At 43.5% G+C, this 16,227-nt stretch overlaps 1 protein-coding gene across 1 annotated transcript in view; it reads left to right on the forward strand.

Moving 5' to 3' along the window:
- Window positions 1–16,227, forward strand: part of sema3fb (sema domain, immunoglobulin domain (Ig), short basic domain, secreted, (semaphorin) 3Fb) — a 66,812-nt gene that overhangs the window by 24,367 nt on the left and 26,218 nt on the right. The window contains 3 exon segments of the mRNA XM_034212231.1: window positions 14,151–14,311; window positions 14,635–14,697; window positions 15,148–15,267. Coding sequence (XP_034068122.1) covers window positions 14,151–14,311; window positions 14,635–14,697; window positions 15,148–15,267 — 344 coding nt within the window.

Below are 16,227 nucleotides of genomic sequence, written 5' to 3' on the forward strand. Positions count from 1 at the left end.
GTTTTATTTTGGAATTGTCGAGGACTGTCGGCTTCCTGTTTTTCATTCAAGGATGTTCACCCCCTGTCTGTCGTGTGTATTTGTTTCCTGTCTGTGTTTTCCCTCCTGTGTGATGACCTGATTCTGTTCACCTGTGTCTTTGTGTTTTCCCTCCCCTCCCCAGCTGTGTCTTGATTGGCCATGTGTGTATTTAAGTTCTTGTTTTCTGTTGGGGTTTTGTGGGTTCCTTTTTGTGCTTAGAGGGAGATAGAGTTCCTGTCTGGTTTTTTTGTTGATCCTGTTGCCTTGAATAAAGGTTTTTTGCTGTTAAACTATCGTCTGTCTGCACTTGGGTCCTCCCTGCGCTGCTCAACCCTAACAGAATGGATGTCGATTAAATCCCAGCCCCTTTCAGTCAACATGTAGATGTGTCCTTGGCAAGATACTTGACCCGCAGTTGTGTCCAATGGCATGGCCAACGGCGTGTGAATGTGGGTGAATGATGACTCGTTAATGTAAAGCGTTTAAGGAGTTGTATAGACCGGATAAAGCGCTATACAAATACAGACCATTAACCATATGTAGATTTCTCCTAAATCCCCAACAGCTAAAGCCTCATTTACATAGTTAAACGTAACATCTCAGAAAACATTTAGTACAAATGCCTTTGATGTATATAGTCAAGCAGGGAGCTTTCATTGCGATATATATTTTTTGCTTACCCGTAAAATAACTTTGAATGTAATATGTTAACAAAATGAACCTGCAGTAGCTTTACTGTATATGTTATCTATTCTGGAAATATGTGCAATTGGACATATATTAGATCATTTTTAAGTTGCATATTATAACATTAACATTATAAAACGTTTGCATAATTCATCTCTAGTGTCTCGTCAATGACTGCAGAACTTTGCCAAATCAGAAGGAAGTCAGGGAAGGATCATGCTTGAACAAAACTAGTTTGTACGAAGTTGTGAATGTGTCCTTTTTAGTGTTGTGTGAGACGCTGACCATTGCAGGCTTCCCCCGGCTGCAGCCGAAAACATAGAGCTGTTTGGATAAGGCTAATCTGCTTAATTTCAGATGAGCGCTTGTTGAATAGAGAAGGTAATTGATGAGGCAAAAAGTGATGACTCTGCTGACATACGCGTGGATTGTCTCCTAATCCCACTTCCTGTCCCCAAGGCCTGGGAATCAGGGGCGCATCGGAACTCAACTGATCGCTGATCTATTCAGAAGGGATGTCCCGTCTTGCTTCGGTCAACATCCACCGCCTCTTGTTCAGAATAACTGATGATAGGACAGAAAAACGGTAAAGGCTTCCGCGGCCCGACTTCTCCTTCACCCTGCCCCCCCAAGGAGGAGGAAGATTAGCGCTGAGGTGGCACCACATGCAGTAACACAGGACTGAAGGAGCAGCGGGAGCCTGGTGGGAGGAAGAGACCTGGAGCAGAGCCACAATGGCTGCTGTCACAATCTGTCCTGCCTTCCTGTCACTCTCAGGAAGGGGGCTAGAACAACTGGCCTCCCACACTGCGACCCCACACTGCTGCAACAAACAAGGCATTCATAACCACAGGGCAAGATAGTGGGCCACTGGTGTCACATACATTAGGTTGCTATCCTGTGTCTGTTCAATTGTAAATCTCCCACTGGCCTGTCAGGATGCACCTGAGAGGAATGTATTGTCGCAGCGAGGCAGTTTTCAGCGCTGCCTGACAAAGTTCTCTCAGTGGTGCATTCAAGCTGCCAAGAAAAGCCTTTTCTCTTTAAATCCACTGTTTTCAAGATGTTGCTCCATCGTTACAAATAAAACCGTATTTGGATGGAAACTACTTGGACTGCAAAGGATGCAGAATTAGTTTAACAAAGTGGAAAACTGTCGACGAGGTATATGAGAAAAAAGACAATTACAAAATAAACAAAATAAATAAACAAAATAAACCTTAGTCAGCCTGTGGGAGCTTAAACCTGCCTTTTTGATGCCTTTTGATGCAATTGATCATGTCAGGAAGTTGACATTATCTTTACATACTCTCTGTTATAGCAGAAAGATCAACATTTAAAAAAATATATGAGAAGCAGTGTCATATATGATAAGTAAATATTTTTCCATTGGAACCCCAGGGCATTTTAAAAAAAACGACAGATCCGCTGTGGATTCAGCTTTTAAAAAATTGCTTTGTTGCTAATATTTGACAGATTTATACGTTTTGATACAACTAGAGGTAGAATTTGTGGTATTAAGAGCTGGATGTTGATTTAAAAGGACTTTAATGGGCTACTGTCCACAGTCTATCTCCTATAATTCTCTTCTTGCTACTGCATAAGCAGGGTTTCAGATTATTTTCGTCCAATATTCCCATGGAGTTTAAGACCTCTCCATTTCCACCAGCTTTAACATTTTTGCGAGGCAGATCCATCTTCATTACAACAAGGCTGTTCTGGTCTCATGCCTGACTGTTTCTCCCAGCTGCACACATCCAGACAGCAGGACCAGATACGGTAGAGTGTGTCTCTGCCCCTGAGTGTGTCCACTATGTGGGGATTACAGTCTGACATGAGGCTGAGACATGCCAGGTAAAGATAAGAGAGGTTAAAGGTTTCATTCTGGGCTTTATGTTTAGTCGTTGTGGCTGCTCCCACAAAGTTATTCTGCTAATTCTGCATTGCTGTTCCTTTGTTCTTCTGAAGCAAACACTTGAGTGCATGGTTTTCTGTTCTGGCTTCTGTACTAAATCAGAATTTAAGGCATTTGCTGAATGCACATACAGGCTGGAGAGATACCGTAGTGATGCATTGGTTCACAGGCTGTGTTCATTCACATCTGTATCTCCACTGGGCTGGAACTCAGGGCTGCGAAGTGTTCGAGTGATAGCAGCAAGGTTGCAACCCAGAGCCCAGAGAGTCATGCTGAACATACACTCTCTCTCCTCTTTTTATTCCGCTCGCCCCTGTAAGCACAGCCTCATTGGGATTCTGAACAGGCTATCCAGTAATGCCACTTTACCCCAGGCAATCCCTGCTTCCTGATTCCTGTCAGGCGGAGGAGAGATAACCCTGACCCTGAGCTAATCCCAGATTAAACCAGAACATAAAGCACTGCCATTGCTGCCCAGCGACCTCTGACCTCCCCACGTCTCCCTGCCGAGCCTGCAGAAGCCCTGCTGACCAGCGCTTGCAAAAAGCAGATTTAATCCATATACTATATACAAGAATTGGACATTTAAACCATTAACATCTTGTTTTCGTGGAGCTGGACGAAAGAGACCCAGTGGGGCCTGCTAAAATACAAGCTAACATTAGCTAACTAGCTTGCTCAGCAACTGTTATATTAACTAGGATGCTTATTTTGGCTAGCAAAACAATGCTTGAAACAACATGTGAAAAGGTAACAAACTGAAATGAACATCATGCTATCTAAGAGACCTTTAACTTATTATGCAAATGTTAACTGAGACAATAACTCAAGTGAGAGGCAGGGTCATTTTTCTCATAGACTTCTATACAATCCAACTTATTTTTGTGGAGTCCCCTTCTCGTCATTCAAAAGACTATAGGCCTGTTATGCATTTCAGACCAGGAGGTTGCCGCTCGGCAGCAACCAGTAACATTTCGGTCAGGTTTCCTGTGATTGAATAATGCAATGAAGGGGTTGCAGGAGGATTGAAGGTGTTGACATGTGGGATGGGAACAGGGCAAGATGTGTCGCTGCTGAGCTGGAGACTGTTAATAAAACACATGTCAGTTAAAACAGAGCCATGTTTGTGCAGATGTGTGCGATTAGATCAAGACTCTCATGGGAGGATCTCCTTCCCTACTTGTTCTCCACCTTTCACAACCCTTCTCAGCTGGATCCCCACCTTTATACGTTTCTGCTAGATTGAGGGAGAAAGGTGCTCCATTTGTTTAGAGAGAGGTCCAACTGTGCACATTATTGGCCTTATAAGATTTAAAGGAGGAAACATCGGAGGAATGTTTTGTAATTTAAGTTTTCAGCGTGGATTTCTTATCTTCTCTTGTTCAAGCGATTCTGTACCAAAGCACATCTGTCTGCTGTTACATGAGTTTACATGAACATGGAGATACATGTGTACCCCCTCTACACCCCACCCCCTCTGCGCCTGTCCATCAGATTCTAGGCTTGGCAGGCAGGAGTAGAGGGGCTTAGGTGATGGGAGCCAGAGGCCCTGTGATAAGACCATTTCTTCGCATGAGAGCCCATCAGAGCTGACAGTGAATACAAATTGGTGCCATTAGCGATTGGGGGGGGGGGGGTTGGTCAGTGGAGGGGTGGGGCACTACAGTGGCTCTAATTATAGAGCGGGTGAGCCCCCCAGGTCGGCAGGGGAGTGGCGGTAACGAGGTGGCGACAGTAGTAAACAGGGAGGTGTCGTGTCTCAAAGAGCATCACGGTGCAACTTGTGGATGTGCGGTCGGGAGTGATGCTTAATGATGTGTGATATGGAAGCGCTTTTACTGTGTATCCATTATGAGGGATCGCGTTTAACACGTGTTGAGACAAGAGAGGGTCACACCTTTTCCCTAGCGAGGGGGCTCGCAGCAACAGAATACAAACAACATGCCACGAATAGAAAGTAGCTAGGAGTCAAATCCCTGATTGTGTTTTAGCGTAATTCTGCTTTGGGGATTCATTCCAGTGATATGAAGTTATGTGGATGTCGTGACTCTTTTCCTACATCACAAAACACACCTAAACCCTTTTACTGTGTTTTCAGTTAATAAGACGAAAACACAGAGAGCACCCTAACCAGACAACACCATGGTAGCAAGCTGACAGTCAGTCTATTTTACGCCGTATTGAAAAAAGCCTGCATAAATGATTACGACCATGAAGTCATTAGGAAGGTTTAATAAGGTAGTTATTAAAGTAAGACATTGGGTACTTTTCTCCTCGAATTTTAAACACTATCTATTCACTATTTGAACAAATGTATATTTTTAGGGTACTTTCACTTTTAATATTTGAACAACTCAACATCCGGTTTTCTTTTTGACTTTATACATTTTCTATGGAAAAAAGACAAATAACATTATAAAAAAGGACGAGGATATATAAAAAATGTGTTATAGAAAATAGTTTGACAAAGAAAATAGTGTTAAATTACTCTTTAAGCTGAAACAGATAATCATTAGCAGACAAATGATGATCACAGTGTTTTCAGTTTCAGAATAACTGTGTGGCGTAGCGTTGTGATTTATGTCAATTCTAATTTCACAGAGTTTGAGGTTCGATGACAGCGAGCAGAGGTGGCAGTGCTGATGCTTTGTACGTAGAGGACAGGTGTTTGCACAGGCATGCTGTTATGTCTGTTTCCTCTCCGAGCGGCAGAGCCTGTCTCTCCACCAAGATGCACACACACACACACACACACACACACACACACACACACACACACACACACACACACACACACACACACACACACACACACACACACACACACACACACACACACACACACACACACACACACACACACACACACACACACACACACACACACGCACACGCACGCACACGCACACACCGAGGATTCAGCGAAGCTTGACCACATCACCAAACATTAGCATTCCTTTCTGTTGCAGGCTCTTTTAGCCTAACCAATGGGGTCAGATCATATCTCCGGATGCCCTTGCATTTTTGTTATCTGCTGAATGACGTGTCCTATCTGATGTGACACAGCGGCCCGAGTCTCCTGACCGCTTTTTTGTATCCTCCGTCCCACAGAGTGACTAAGCCGAGGCGAGCAGCTGCTGCGTTCACATGCTGTTATCGTTCCTTTTCATTTAGCTGCACAGCTAACCTCAAACCCACTCTCCAGTAATCACACAGGCATTCTTTAACCACTGTGTCACTTCTCCACTGGCTTCAGAGCGTGGAGCTTACACAACCCCAAATTACTCATGTAAATGTTTGACGCGAAGACAAGTCGCGATGAAAGGAGCTGTTGAAGGAGAGTGCAGGAAGGCACTGTAGGCGAGGGAGCTGATTCGTAGTAACTCTGCTAACAAGATTGCAATGCAGGTGCCAGGACAGAGGCCAGCACAGTTAGCCATATGCAGAACATGGCCCTTTAATCTCCATCGCCTTGTTTGTTCTCTCAGTAATGGCCCCTATATCAGGCGCTTCCTTATCCGAGCAGATACAGGAAATCACTGTGAGAAAGTTTTGCTAGATTAAGATAAGATAGAGAACCACAGCCGGTCTCAGATACAGCGTCTGGATTCAAGCCAACTCCACTCTTACTGTGTAAATGCATCTTATAACAAAGTCATCTAAAAACGCATAGTCACATTTTGCAGAACGTACACAAAACAAAGCGATGCCTGTACTCTTTTTACGTTGCTTCAGGGCACTTTGTACAGTTAGAAGGTGCAAATGAATTTCAACCCAACACCAAAATACCACACAAAGTCAATAGTTAAACACTAAGGTTGGAACTTTCGGAGCTCTAATCCTTTTTTCTTTCCTTTGAGTAAGTCGTGATTTCCTTAACATGTTCAAATCAGACCAGATAAGTACTCACAGTTTGGGCATGTTTGCAACGGTTAAGTGAACAGAAATCTTGTTGCAACATTTGAAGGCCATGTTAGAAGAAATTAAGAGACCCATTGACCCGGTCCTCCCTGATCACTAGAGCTGCAACAACAAAACAGAAATGTAGATAATTGTTGCATTATTCCTGCAAAAATGGCAAAAACAATAGATTTTAGCCTCTAAAATACAGGGATCTTATGCCTTCTTCTATTTTTATTTAAAGTGAATATCTTTTGGTTTGGAATAACAAAAGGAGAACAAATGCACAGTTATACAGCTACATGGGCAGCAGACACTTCCTGAATCATTCAGACTCAAATTAATGAGATTTAGTAATGCACATTATGTCCAGCAATTCTCTTAAACCTGTGGCACTGTCACCTGTGGCGTCTCAACTCATTACCGCTGCTTGTTAAAAGAAGACTGCCAACATTGCAATTTCCCCCCCCCGTCTTTTGTGCAGAGCTCCGTCACTGTTGTTGAAATGAAGCGTGTCTTCTGAAGGGTAATACTACTGTCTTAGCTGCAGTTTTCCTCCTCTGCATTGACAGCATTCAAAATATTTGGCCAGGTTTCCTGACAAGTGCTGCCTTTGAAGTGCGAGAGCATGCCACCTCCCCCGCCCCCTCTTAAACACCCTAATTATCACTCCTGTCACTCCGGTGCGTGTGAACCAACGCACCTCTCTCCTGACGGCTTGGAAAGTGCCTCAGGTAGTGCAGATTGTTTTTGATGCGCCGTGAGCTAACGGGGTATTTCTGTCGCTTTGTTGCACAAACCGAACGCTAGACTTTTCCGTTTAGTGTTATTTCAGTAGAATTACAGCTGATGTGCTGCAGCTTTACTGTGATCTTTGGACAGGAGGACTCCTGGTGCAGTGGCTGCACTTTCTAATTATCGACCACACGCTCCACAAAGGGGAGAGCACAGACCCGTGAACTGAGCAGGTGATTGCTACACACTTCGCTCCACATTGCTCATCGCTCCCTTCCTGTTCGGTGTCAAAGCAACAGACCACAAACTTTTTAGTCTCTCCCCCATCACCATCCCCCATCCTCTTCACCTTCTCGGCTTCAAGCAGCAACACGCTCTGCACTGTCATTGGCAGCCGCCTGCTCTTTTAATTTACCCAATTTCAAAGCAGGGAAATATGCAGCGGGCTGGAACACCCATATCAGTGTCATGAAGCGAGTGTGTGCCATGCTGTCAAATGCCAGGATGTGTAAATACCCCCCTTCAAATGTCCTCAGTATTCTTTGTTTTGTTTAAACACACAGTTTTCCATGATCCAACCACTTACCCAATGTTTCTTGTGAATTTGCCAGGAAAGTGACGAGTGGGGTGTACAGTTGAATCACACTGGATGCAGCAATACATCCCTAATGTGAGGCAATTCTGATGTTAGGATGCATTAACTGCCTGAATACGATGCATACAATCCAGTCTGTACTTTCCAAGCATGGCAGGAAATCATGTCATACAAGAAAGCATGAACAAGTTTTCTTTTTCTTTTTCTGGAGCTCCTGAGAGTGCAGCGCTTGACATTGAACTTTCGTGTCCAAGCATATTTCCAAGGTAAATTTAGCCCGTTGGCTATTAATTTAAGACGGGGAGATATGCTATAACATGCAGGCCTGCAGTCGGCAGCCAAGTGTTCTCTCAGGAGGAGGCTCCGTCTGACAGAGAGGCATGATTCTATACCTCATTTCACCAGGCAAGCTGACAAAAAGACTAGTATTATTTATAATGGTCTGAGGAAGGGGCTCAGGCGCTTCCCAGCACAACCCCTGTATTGTATGAGGGCTTGGCAAGAAAAACTGCAAACAGGAAGACAGTGGTTCCAAATGTACAGTGAAAGATGAACTCAGATATTAACATCAACCTGTCAATCTCTGAACATAAATCTATTGGATACAATATATTTTGGGTCTGTACTTTCGCAATTTGGCTCCTTGTTTTCATGTTGAACCAGAGCCAGGGTTATTGGATAGACTTCCCTCCTTCACAAATCAGCAAAGACAATATTTCAGCAGGTAGTGATAGTGATTTATTAGGCATGCTGTGTGTAAGGACTGGGAGACACAGCTGTTTTCAAAAAGGTTTCAGTGCGGAGAGTCTCATGAGTATACTCTGGAAGCATATGTACATCTGTGTCTCCTATAACATTACCTTCCCATGCAATGTGAGTGCATTCACAGTTTTGTTTTTTCTCACAGATTACAGTAACAGTCTTAAACCTGTGGTTAATGGCTATCAAAACAACAACTACTCGGTAAGGTTTAGACAAATATTATGGTTTGGCCTAAAAAAAAGTACATATTAAGTTTTTGAAGTTATGGAAAGAGTTGACTTCACATGGAACAAGAATAACGGTCTCCTGGGTGAAAATCATACCTCCTACACATATGCCAAAGGCCATGAAAGTACCCTCACTCATTAAAAAGGTCATTCGAGAGCTATTTGGGGTGTTCCCTTTCCTGTAGTGTGTTATATAGGTTTTTGTGCATGTAAATGGTCTGCAAAGGCTAAAATTCCAAAGTTACTTCCAGATGGAATTTCTCTCCCACACACCCCGCCTAAAAAAACACATTTTTAAACATTAAAGCATGTAAACATGTCACAGTAGAGGTTCATACAAATATGAACCTGAAAGTGAGAATGGTGTAGAGACCCATAAGCTTTAGACAATGAGTAAATTGTCTGTGAATTTGACTTTGGCATCTCTCTCAGGACATGCTATGACTCTGACATTGAACTAGAATGTGTTCAGGACTCATCTTACTCAGCTCCCTGTTCTCAAACACTGGCACAAACCCTTCTACCGGCCAGAGAGGAGTGTTGAGTTGTGGGAACCGGCAGTGGGCTGTGTCACCTTGAGATGCTGGGAGAGAGGAGAGGATTGTCTGTGTTCAGCCGACTGGAGACAGCGGACCGGATTGCCTCTCCCTTCTGGAATGAGAGCTCTCTCCTGTATGCATTACTTGTGTACACGAAAGATGGAGCAATGAGAAAAAATAAATGAAGGATGTCAGTCTCATTAAAGGACTTCTTATTTACGTGGAAGTGCATGGCTGGGGAGACCTTGAGTGAGAGTATCATGTTCCCTCTCCGGCTTACTTTCACCTCTAATAGAGCCTTTGCCATTCCACAGGGGGAAGCGGTGCGTCCCCGAAACAAAGCCCTCGCTGTGTGTGTGTGCAGACCCCCCCAGAGTGAACCTAAACCATACACACAGTAATGGGCTACTTCAGGAGTTTATCTGGCTCAAATAGACACACTTGTTCGCTGCTCCAAGCCTCTAAATCTCCAGGATAAGTCTGTGTGTTGGGGAAATGCTGTCATGCCCTAATGTGGAGGACAAAGAGCACAGCGGCCACTCCGAGCTGATCCTGTTTGAAAGTGTAATCTGCTACTGAGGGCATGTAGTGGATCGAGTGCGCAATGTATCTGCAAGAAGGAGATTTTTGCAAATTGAATTGAGATGTTTTTAGACTATTGAATGCCAGCTATGTTAATTTGTTGCACAAACATGCTACCTTTTGGGAATTACCACACACTTTAACACAACCCTACACAATTCTTATAGATTTTACAGTGCAGGTATAATTCTTGATCTGTCACATTTCGGCACAGTCTCTCTCTTCATGTGGCATTGCTGGAATATGACTATTTACTGTACTGTACCTCCGTAAAATGTTGATAATCAGGAGGCTGTGGCTCAGTGGTTAGTGTGCTGTACTTCGAATCAGAGGGTAGCAAGTTCGAGTCCCACTGCAGTCAGCATGTCGTTGTGTCCCTGGGTAAGACACTTCACCTCAAATTGCTCCTGTGGGGATTGTCCACAGCTTTGGATAAAAGCGTCTAACAAGTTAAATGTAATGTTGATAATCCAGTAATTTCATATATATAATTCCAAAGTGAGACATTACTTACGTTAGTACTGTTAACTTTGGGACCTGCGTTGACAATACTTTTGTACTATAGGATGAATGCTGGATTTTTCCTTGTTACAGAGTATTTTGTACTTCTTCCACCATTGGCTGGTTGTGATTGTGTGTTTGCCGGGCACCAGTCTGAGGGTCCTGCTGGTTGTGTTTTCACAGGCAGTCTGACCCCAGGCGAGTGTCTCAGTCCAGCTCAGTTGCCATTATGCATCCTCCATCAACATTTCATAGCAGCACAATGCCGGCTGCCCGAGGCGAAGGTTGACTTTGGGACTGAGCTCAGAAAGGCTGACAGAAGGGATTGATGTCTAATAGCTGGATGACTTCACACTTTTTGTACCAGATCTCTTACTTCTTTCCTTTGACTTACTCGTGGTGAGATGTTTCAACAGTTTCATTCTTATGGTATTAAACGGCCCAATGGTGTTCAGGCTAAATCATGAGCTCCATATGCAACCTATTCAGCTTTACTCCTGTTGAGCTTTAAAAAGTCTTACATAAAGGACTACTTCAACCAAAAAAAGATCCTTTGTATATCATTGACTCATCCTGTGTAAACATGAATTATTTATTTATAGAGAAAGACAAATATTTGATCAATTAAAGCAAATGGGTGCCGTTTCTAACAACAACAAAACTGTGCTAAAAATCAGTTTTAAACTCTCACACAATTATATTAATTACATCCAAATGTATGCTCACTACAAGACACATTTTCACTATAATGTTACAATTTAAAACACACACACACTTTGCACATCTGCACAGTTAAAACCAATGTGTGTATGCGGACGTGCACGTGAGTATGAATAGTGAGCATACGACCGGATAAAAAAACACTTGGAATGTACTGAAGGAGTTGTGTGGCACTTTGTAAGTAGAAGCCTTCACATAGTTGTTAATACATGCAGACTTTTCTCAATGTTTGAATTGTTCTTTCACAATAGCATTCCCTTGCATATTTCTTTCATAATAAAAACAAGGGTTTTATTTTTACAACACCATCATCAAATAGGCAACGCTCCCCATGATGTAGTCTATATTACAATTAGATTTGGAGGATAAGGTATGAGGAAAGTTATTTCATCACAGTGTTGAATATTTTGGCAGTATTTGAACATGCTGTGGGGTACACTGAGACTCCCCGCACGTTATTGTGTGATTATGAGATTAGATTACAATGTGTTTGTTTGGTAATGTGCGGCTCTCTATAGGGTGTCTTGTTGCCATGCACTGTTCACATTCCCTCTTCAGCTGACAGATGGTCCCATCCAGCTTCTCTCTGACAACAAACACACACTGAGAAGTTGCTGACAACCTGCTACAGGAAGGGCTTCGACTAGCCCTTTCGGAATGTGTGTGTGTACAATGCGTTCTTATCCGGTGTGTTTCACTCTAGCCGCACGCACATATAAACATAGCAAGAGTGCATGGGGACTCATCATTCAACGTGTCTCCAAAACAAATAATCACAGGGACCGGCCACATGTTGCATCTCCTCCGCCGTAGGCTCTGACAGCTGTCAATCACTCTGCTGCCCTGTAAACATTCCTTTGGTGGGCAGTTATTAAATCAAACTGTACAAATATAGCAAATCTAATGCTATTAATCATTGCTTATTGACGTAACCCCTGCGTTAAATTTAGATCTGGCAGGAAAGACTGGTAATATCAGATTCCATAGGGAGTCTGTTTAAAAAAGGTCTCTAGATGGTGTTTATTTTAAGGCCCAATGGTGGACATGTTGATGGCTTTGCATGCTTTGGTGTCCAGACCTCTTCCGCTGAGCCACCTAACAACCGCACAAGAATATTTCCCAGTTACTTCAAACACGTTGAACATGACTGCGCATACAGAGCTTGCAAAAAGCCGCCCTAAACATTTTCAAATCTTGAAATTACTTATTTGTATAAGTCTTGGCCGCTGCTTAGTTAGGCCCGACTCCCCACGTCGACTTCATTTCACACAGCCTTGCTTTTATTATACACTGGCACACCTCTGCTCTGATATATCATTTGTAAATATTGAAACAAAGCTAACTGGCATTTGACAGTTTATCCTTTGGTTTCCCTTCACCACATTTTTCGGCTGCTAAATCAACAGCGAAGAACTCGGGTTAACCTCAAAGTGTGGTTCCCTGTTTCTGCTTTCTGTGGTCTGTTGGTTGTAGAATAAAGCCAAACAGTGAAACGGGACTTTCCAGCTGTTTGAGAGAAACCTCTGTTTGTCCAACAATACGTCAGGGCCACCCTCCATTGCCTGAGGAGTGTGTTTGTCTATGGTGCGGCATGGGGCCTTCGCTGTCTTAGCTGTGGCCTCTTTGCCCCGTATGTACGTGGCTGCTGAACCAAGAAGAACACATTAAACAAACACTCAAACATGGAGCTAAAGGAAGATTGGGTTACTCTCAACATGAGTGGACTAGTCTACTGCATTGTCTTACCATGGTGCACACTCCTCTGACCTTTAGAGAGTACCTTCAAGCCAGGGATGAAGCAGTAGGACCTATTTCTAGAAATGTTTTCCCCATTGGCAACCATTTTGAGGTAATGGTACAGTTCTTGGCCTTTGGCTGCCATCATTGGCTATCACTTTTTACAGATAAAAAACACAACAAGAGACAGCAAACTGGACAATTTGCACCCCAGCCCATCAGAGTGGGAATTCAGCTTTATCATAGGTATGATTCAAAACAATTCACAAGTCATTTCTGGAAGTAGACATGACTTCGAAATGATGGACAAGCCAATGTTGGTGTGACTTGATGGACCCAAAATGTAATATTTCAATAGTTAACATACAATGGATCAATAGATCTTTGGTGGGAATCAGAACAAAGGTTTAAAAAAAAAAACAAGGTTTGAAATGGAGAAAACATTTACGAATAAGTGACTTGGTGGATTCACTTCGTAAGAGTCCATAAAGAACATGAAAATAGCTTCTACTGATATTTTGTACAATGAAGGTCTGCACAATTAATGGGAACTATATCTAAATCGCAATATTGACTAGTGCAATATCCAAATAGCAGTAAGTACAATATCTGGTAAAGGCAAAATATGTGAAAATATGATTCTATATTAAATATTGTGGTGCTGCAGATGATTTCGTATTTGAAAGACCTACTAAATAAAATCCTTGTTTAGGACTGATCCTCATTTTCATTGATTTTGTGAATGAAAATCGCAATTGCAGTGTTAGTCAAAATCATTGCAATATAATGTGTTTCTACTTGTTTTTTTCCTTAAATTATATGGTGAGTAAAAGTAGAATATTTTCAGTGTTGGCAACCACTTTTCAGACACCTTAACTTCTTCCACACGGTATCATCTGTAGTAAACACATCTATCCGTCAAACTACTGTGTCTGTCTTTTCTAACTTCGGTCTCGCACTCAACGGCAGCCATTGATGACTTTTCTAGATCCTCTGATCCACTCAGGAGGTATTAAGCCATCAACACAGTGTGACAGACGCTCAGTAGCACTTGTCTCTAATGCGCAGTGTCAAGTTACAGCCGTGTTGGTGGAAAAAAACATCAGTAAACTCCACACGGGTATGCAGGAGTGGCACAAGGAATGTGTCAGTTGTGCATGCATGTGTGTCTGAAAATGTGCATGTGCGCCACAGCTGTCATTAAATGGTGTATTTCTGTCTCCGTGCAGAGCTGAGATCCACCGGTACCGCTCATCACTTCGCATTCATCCTCAACACCAGCGACTACCGGATCCTGCGTATGGATGAGGACCATGACCGCATGTACGTGGGCAGCAAGGACCACATCCTCTCTCTGGACCTCCATGACATCAACAAGGAACCACATATCGTAAGCGCATTCCCATCATGCACTTTCCCTAAACTCTGGCCCCTTTACCTCAGCGCTACAACAGCTGCCCCTAAGGGAACAATCCTCTCCTCTATTGCCCCAGCATCACACATGTTGCTCACATCTAGTTGTTCTTGGACTGGTATTTCTTCTGGTGCCGGTTCATTAAAACACTGTAATTGGGTTATGACAATCCCAACAGGACTAATATTAGCCTGGGTGGATATCCTTTTTGCAGTTTCAGCCGAAATTTCTCATAAATGCCAGTGATGTATAACGGGTTGGATTGTAACTATGAAATGTCCTCTGTTCCTGCGTCACAGCTCCACTGGCCGGTGTCCGAGCGAAGAAAGATGGAGTGCCTTGTGAGCGGGAAGGATGCCATTGTAAGTATGCCTGTTGTTGACAGCACCCTTAAGCTCAGCGGGGTCGTTCTGCTGAGGTGATTTCCATCAACTTGATAGGCTGAGAATGAGAAAATACGAGCTCCCTCCATTGTACAAATTTGCACAAGCGAGGAACCTTATTAAAATCACCTGTTGGGTTCGGAGTAAAAGTGCTGGTTCCCTTCTGCCTCGCCAAAGAGACAGAAATGGATTTGGCGCAAAGTCAATCTCACCATCCTCCTCTCTGCCAGGCCAGGGTGGGCAGCACAACACTATTGGCAGATAGTTTGATATATTGTTCAGATATATAGTGAAGCACAGTATAACAGGTTTATTTCTATCCACTTAGATTTACGGTAAATCTGCAGGAGGTGTACCAGTAAACCACGGCTATAAATGTATTTTTATTTTCGAAGTTTATTGCCCACTAATTGGTCTTTGTGTCTCCAGGAGGAGTGTGCAAACTTCATCCGTCTGGTCGAGCCATGGAACCGGACTCATCTGTACATCTGTGGGACGGGAGCTTACAATCCAGTCTGTACCTTCGTCAACAGGGGACGCAAACCCCAGGTTAGGATGAAAGAGGAGTGTTCAAGCAAAGGAGATGAACTCCTTTTACATCAACTCAGCAAACATAAACAGCTTTCTCCATCTGCGTCATGAATGGCATAGCTTGGCCTCTCCCCTTTTTTTTTTCTCTTACCAGGGTTCTCCATCCACCTTACGCTGGGTTCCCTTTACGATTTCCCTCCATCATTAAGCCTGCTCGAGGTACCATGTCTCCGCGTCTGGCCAAGCAGCACAGCTTCACCGGCACACAGCTGTCCTCCCCAGCGAGCTGTTAAAGCTGCTCTGTTTAGTCTCAGCCTTTTAATGGGACCTCTTGAATTTCCTAAACCGAGCCAGGAGTCCCTACCTTTGCGTTACTCCCCTTTAACACCTCACTCTTCCTTAAATATCACACTTGTTCCCTTAATGACGGCCGGGGGAGTTTTAAAAACCGGATAAATAAAATATAAATTTCCCCATTGGACTCTCCCTGGAGATATACAGTGCTGCTGCAATGGCAAGCGTGCCTTGCATGAGTCCCTTGTTGCATATGGTTCCTACATTACCCTTTGCTAATGAAGGGCTTCCATCCATTCCCTCACCTATCCATTCACCCCTTCATGCATCCAGGCCACCCGCCAGCCTCCAGCGTGTGAGACGTTGGGTAATTGGAAGTGGGAGCTCCCATTATGGGGTGCCAGTGGAATGTTCCAGTTCTAGTCCATTAATGAGAGGACTGTTTTCTCCTCGTCACACTGAGCAGACAGGTCCGAGTCCCCCCCCCCAAAAAAAACCTCCATGACCATCTTTCTCAGCTGGGCTGGGGACTGATTGGAAATTAATTGATACACACATATTCAAGATTCAAGGCTTTTATTGTCATGTGTGCAAAGCTACAGTGTAGTACAATGAACATCTTAGGTCACAGGCACCTCCAACAGTGCAACACAATAAAACGGATAAAATAGTGCAAGTAAATAA

Source organism: Gymnodraco acuticeps, unplaced genomic scaffold (genome assembly GCF_902827175.1).
Source record: "Gymnodraco acuticeps unplaced genomic scaffold, fGymAcu1.1, whole genome shotgun sequence".
Classification (NCBI taxonomy): Eukaryota; Metazoa; Chordata; class Actinopteri; order Perciformes; family Bathydraconidae; genus Gymnodraco; species Gymnodraco acuticeps.